The sequence below is a fragment of the Tarenaya hassleriana genome, unplaced genomic scaffold (assembly GCF_000463585.1).
Source record: "Tarenaya hassleriana unplaced genomic scaffold, ASM46358v1 Cleome17, whole genome shotgun sequence".
In the NCBI taxonomy this organism is placed as follows: Eukaryota; Viridiplantae; Streptophyta; class Magnoliopsida; order Brassicales; family Cleomaceae; genus Tarenaya; species Tarenaya hassleriana.
The window spans coordinates 1798662-1803131 of NW_010965122.1; the positions used below are offsets into that span (position 1 = coordinate 1798662).

At 35.2% G+C, this 4470-nt stretch overlaps 1 protein-coding gene across 1 annotated transcript; it reads left to right on the forward strand.

Moving 5' to 3' along the window:
- Window positions 1-1745: 1745 nt before the first annotated feature.
- LOC104810167 (protein TONNEAU 1a) lies at window positions 1746-4245 on the forward strand. Its single transcript, XM_010536363.1, has 7 exons — window positions 1746-1955; window positions 2404-2536; window positions 2898-2986; window positions 3099-3221; window positions 3735-3862; window positions 3971-3996; window positions 4085-4245. The coding sequence occupies exons 1-7, from the start codon at window positions 1869-1871 to the stop codon at window positions 4243-4245; spliced, it is 747 nt and encodes a 248-aa protein (XP_010534665.1). The 5' UTR covers window positions 1746-1868.
- The last annotated feature ends 225 nt before the right edge of the window (window positions 4246-4470 follow it).

A 4470-nucleotide genomic window follows, 5' to 3' on the forward strand; every position in this document is an offset into this window, starting at 1 on the left:
CACGTTAGACTATTGGTTGTTGCACTAAATTGAAAGAAACCAAGGAAAGAAACATATGGAAGTAATGTTAAGTACGATTGAATATGTTATGTTTTTCTCATCCCAAAACAAACAAATTGCTTGAGTCTGAAACAGAGCATAATCTGTGTTCTTCTCAAATTGACAGAATACTCACAAGTGTTTCTGGTTTAATTCGATTACAGTCCGAGAATCAAGTCTGGGCTAAAGGATTTAAAGAAACCATTATAATCAATAAACCTGACTTAAATATCTCTTTCAGGCATTAGATCGAGCACTTAGTGCTCTATATTCTACTTAATAAATACTAAACAAAATCAAAAAATATTCCATAAAAAATCGAAGAAGAGAAAAACCTAAAGTAAGGAACATGGAAAGAGAGAGAGTATCTTATGCGATAGTTGTTAAGAGTCGATTGCGACTATGAAATCGTCGATAAATCCGTGTCTGTGGTCGACATTGAGATCAACAGGGAGATAAAAGAAAGAAATACGAAGATGGTGTTGTCGAGAGAGAGAGCTCTGAAGAGAGAGAAGAAGAGAGTTGAAGTCTAAATCTGAAGAAAAGAAAGAAACATATAAATTAGAAAGAAACCCTAACTTTTTTAGTTCAGCTCGGGGCCAGCTCGCGAGCTGACCGAGCTGGCTCGTTTGGGTTCGGGCTCGTCGCGAGCTGGCTCGTTCAGCCCGTTTTTTAATGGGCTCACTTTATCCTGGCTCGGCTCGCTAAAATATGGGCCAGATCATGAGTTGGCTCGTGGGCCTGGCTCATTTTACATCCCTAATTTGTATTAGTTATAATATACATATATATTGTAGTTATGTGTATATGTATTTTATTAATTACAAATAATTTTATTTTTAATATATATATATGTGAATTTATATGTATATATATTAATTTAAATAAATTATTTAATTTAAATTTTTTTTGAAATGATAATATGACATAATTATGATGTTGTGTATATGAGTTGGAAGTCATGTCAGTGCCAAATCATCATATTTGTTTGAGTTGGTAGAGTGGAGTTTTACGGCGAATTTTTAAAAAATTCAGGTTTTTATCGGTTAATCACACCAAATATAAAATTTAATTAGTAATAAAAAAAAGTAGAGGATTTTTTTGTTGAGTTGGGAAGAGTAAGAGGTTTTTTTGGCGATTTTTCTAAAATTTGAGATAATTTAAATGGAATATATGCAAATTTCTCTTTAAACGAAGAACGAATAGAATAAAATATTTAGCCGCACTAATTAAACAAATCAAAATTTCTATGTATTTTCATTTTTCAATCTGATTAGTGCAATTTCTTGGCATTTGGATGATGGTTTTGTAGAATATAACTTGTAAATTATAATTTGTTGGTCTTAAATTCTATAATCGGTTCCTTTAGATTAAAAAGCCCATTTGCATTGTTTTGAGATATAAATTTTTTTAATTATAAAACTCTATATAGAATATGAATATTTTTTTTCCTAATATCACCATGAAAATAACAATATATTATCCAAAAATATATTTGTATTATTGTGATTATATCCGAAGCTGGTAATTTTTAAGACGAGTCAGTATGAAATGGGTTTTCGGAAAATATATTTTAAAAAAATTATACAATTTCCTTTTTTCGACAAATTATCAATATTGTTTTTTTTTCCTTTTCCCCAAATTATCAAAATCCAAAAGCGAAAGCTTTTTTTTTTTTTTCCCGGAATTTTCCCTTTTCTATTTTAACCCGAACTCGAAATGTTTGGTGAAGGCATTTGGGTAACATAGAATTGTTGGAACTCTTCGTGAGAGAAACCAGAAACTAAGATCGAACACCGAAGGGTTTGATTCCGAGAAGGGAAGGAACAATGGACGATTACACTCGAGAGATGATGGATCTCAAGACCTTAGTCACTCGAACCCTAGAGAAGAAGGGTGTTCTCGCCAAGATCCGGGTAAATTCTCTTCGAGTTTTCCTTCGATTTCTGCCACACAATGTTTGGTTTGCGAGAAACTTTGCTGGAATTTGGGGAAACCCTGAAATGGGCATAAAAAAGTATCGTGTTTTAGTCGATCTCTTTTTGTTAAAAGTACGACATTTCTAGGGTTTTTGATGGAGATCCTTGGTTACTGGACTGACTGAATGTGATCTCCTGGTATATCTGTGGTAAACTTTCGATGGCGTTCTTCCCGTATGCATCAGGATCTCTATAGATTCTCGTCGATTTTTGTGAAATTTCTCTTGGTTCAGAAATCGGGCAGATGATAGAATCTTACCCCAACAGATGTTTTTTCTATTTGGTTGATCTTTTTTCTAAAAAAATCACATATGAGTTTGATTCCTATGAGGAACCCTAAAGTTGAAATGTCTATGAGCGGTTTAATAGTTCAGTTGCTCAATAGGCCGAGCTTCGTGCGAGTGTGTTTGAGGCAATCGAAGAGGAAGATCGAGTTATCGAGAAAGACGATGGTCTACCTCCTGCATTGTTGGGCAGCTGTAATGACCGTGCGAAACACCTTCATGCTTCTCCATCAGGTCTTTCACCATTAACGATATTTGTGTTTCAGATTGTTAGTGAAGTTTTAGTCTGCCATAGTCTGGCTCTTATCCTTGTTGTCTGAACATCTTGAACTATTTTTTCATGGATAGATATGTCTATTATATGATCAGACTAAACTAAAGAGAAATGGGTCTAAAGTGCCTGTCATGGTTTAGCGCTTTGTGCTTCCTGCTTTTTTTTGGGTACTCAACCAACAAAATTCTAATTCATTGTGTAAACATATTTTTCAAGTGAAAAACTACCAGGGTTGCATGTGTTAGTGATGTAGAAGGCGTTTGAATATCAGTTTGTACATTTCTGTAGTTCCTCTTCATGGTCTGGATTTTTGAAATGCAGGAAGGTTGCTAACTGCGTTAATATGTGAATACTTGGACTGGGCGCAACTAAATCACACTCTAAAAGTTTATCAGCCCGAATGCAATTTGGTAATCAAGTAATTCCTTTTCGTTTATTTCTTTATTAAGCTGTGAGTGAGCGTATACCTTGTTTCCTTACTAATTTGCTGGTTTACATTATGCTTCGAAACACATGCATTAGCAAAAAGACTTCTGGAAGGCCGAGTTGAAAGAATTCAGTAGCAAGAATGGTTATGAGCTTAACAGAAATGGGGATAGTGGGCCTCTCCTTCTGGATGTTCTGGAAGGTTTCTTGAAGTTTGAGGTAATTTCTTTTATGTTTCTATTTTGTATAAAATGAATTTAATCGGTACTTTTGTTTTCCAGTTATCGTTTATTTTGAATTTGTTTGCAAGATCGAAAATTGCATTAAAAACAAAGTTTAATCTCCCATCTTAACTCTACCCTTTTTGGACCATATTGGTCTTGAGTCCTAGGTTCTTTAGGTGAGGATATCTAATGCCAATTCATTGCATACAGAAAACTGGGCTCTTTTAAAAGATTGAAACTGGTGCTTTGTTTCTTACCATCTTCTTGGTGAAATCATGATTTGAGGTTGTGTACTTTGGGTTTTGAATTCTTGACCGAGAGAAACTCTAGAAATTGCTAGAACATAGATCTAGTGTGAGGAGCATATATTGAGAAATGAGGTCTTTGATGTGTGAGACTCAGAGTTTCTATTGAAATCCTTTGCTTCCTCTCACAGGGAACCTATATAATGTCTCTTTGTGTGGTTCATTCTCAGGCTATCAACATCTTTAACTGATTTTCTTTACAGAACTTGAACCAGTCCATGAGTAATACAAGAAGAGATTCAGAAACTGAGTCCTCATCAAGCCTCGAGTCCGGAAATCCACGCAGATATTTGTCGGCATCTGCTTCTGGGGGCTTACCTCCTCTAGGAAGGTATAGATATCTATAACTTGTGATTTCTCAAATCGAAAGAATTCTTTCCTTTTGTTCTTTTTAATGTTGTGAGTTTAACATGCTTTATCCTGTAATGTTTAATGTCAGACCTGGCTCTGTACCCCGAGGATCCGGTGAGTGATTTTCCTCTGCCCCTTTTATCTTGGTTGAAATATGAAGTTTACTGTGATGCAACATCGAATAATCTGTGAAATGATTTAGATCGAAGAGCTGGGATGTCTTCATCTGGGTATAGAGAAGATGAATACAGTTGGAGATACGACAGCCAAGATGTACCAGAAGAGGTAATGCGAGCTTCAGCAGCACTGGAAAGTCTTCAGATTGATAGAAAAGCTCGGAATCTAACATCGTCATGGCGGTAATTTGGCCTTTTTCTTGAAAATGCTTTTGACTTGGGCATATGTTCCTGACAAGAGTGCAAGAACACAAAATACAAAAAGAGAGACCGGGTATTGATATTATGAAGTTCTAATCCACCTCTTTGTTTATCGGTTCGCTGCAGGAATGATACATTTCTCAAATGTATCCATTATTCCTTTTGAAGCTTTCACATATTTGACGCTATCTCTAATCTTGGATAGAGCATC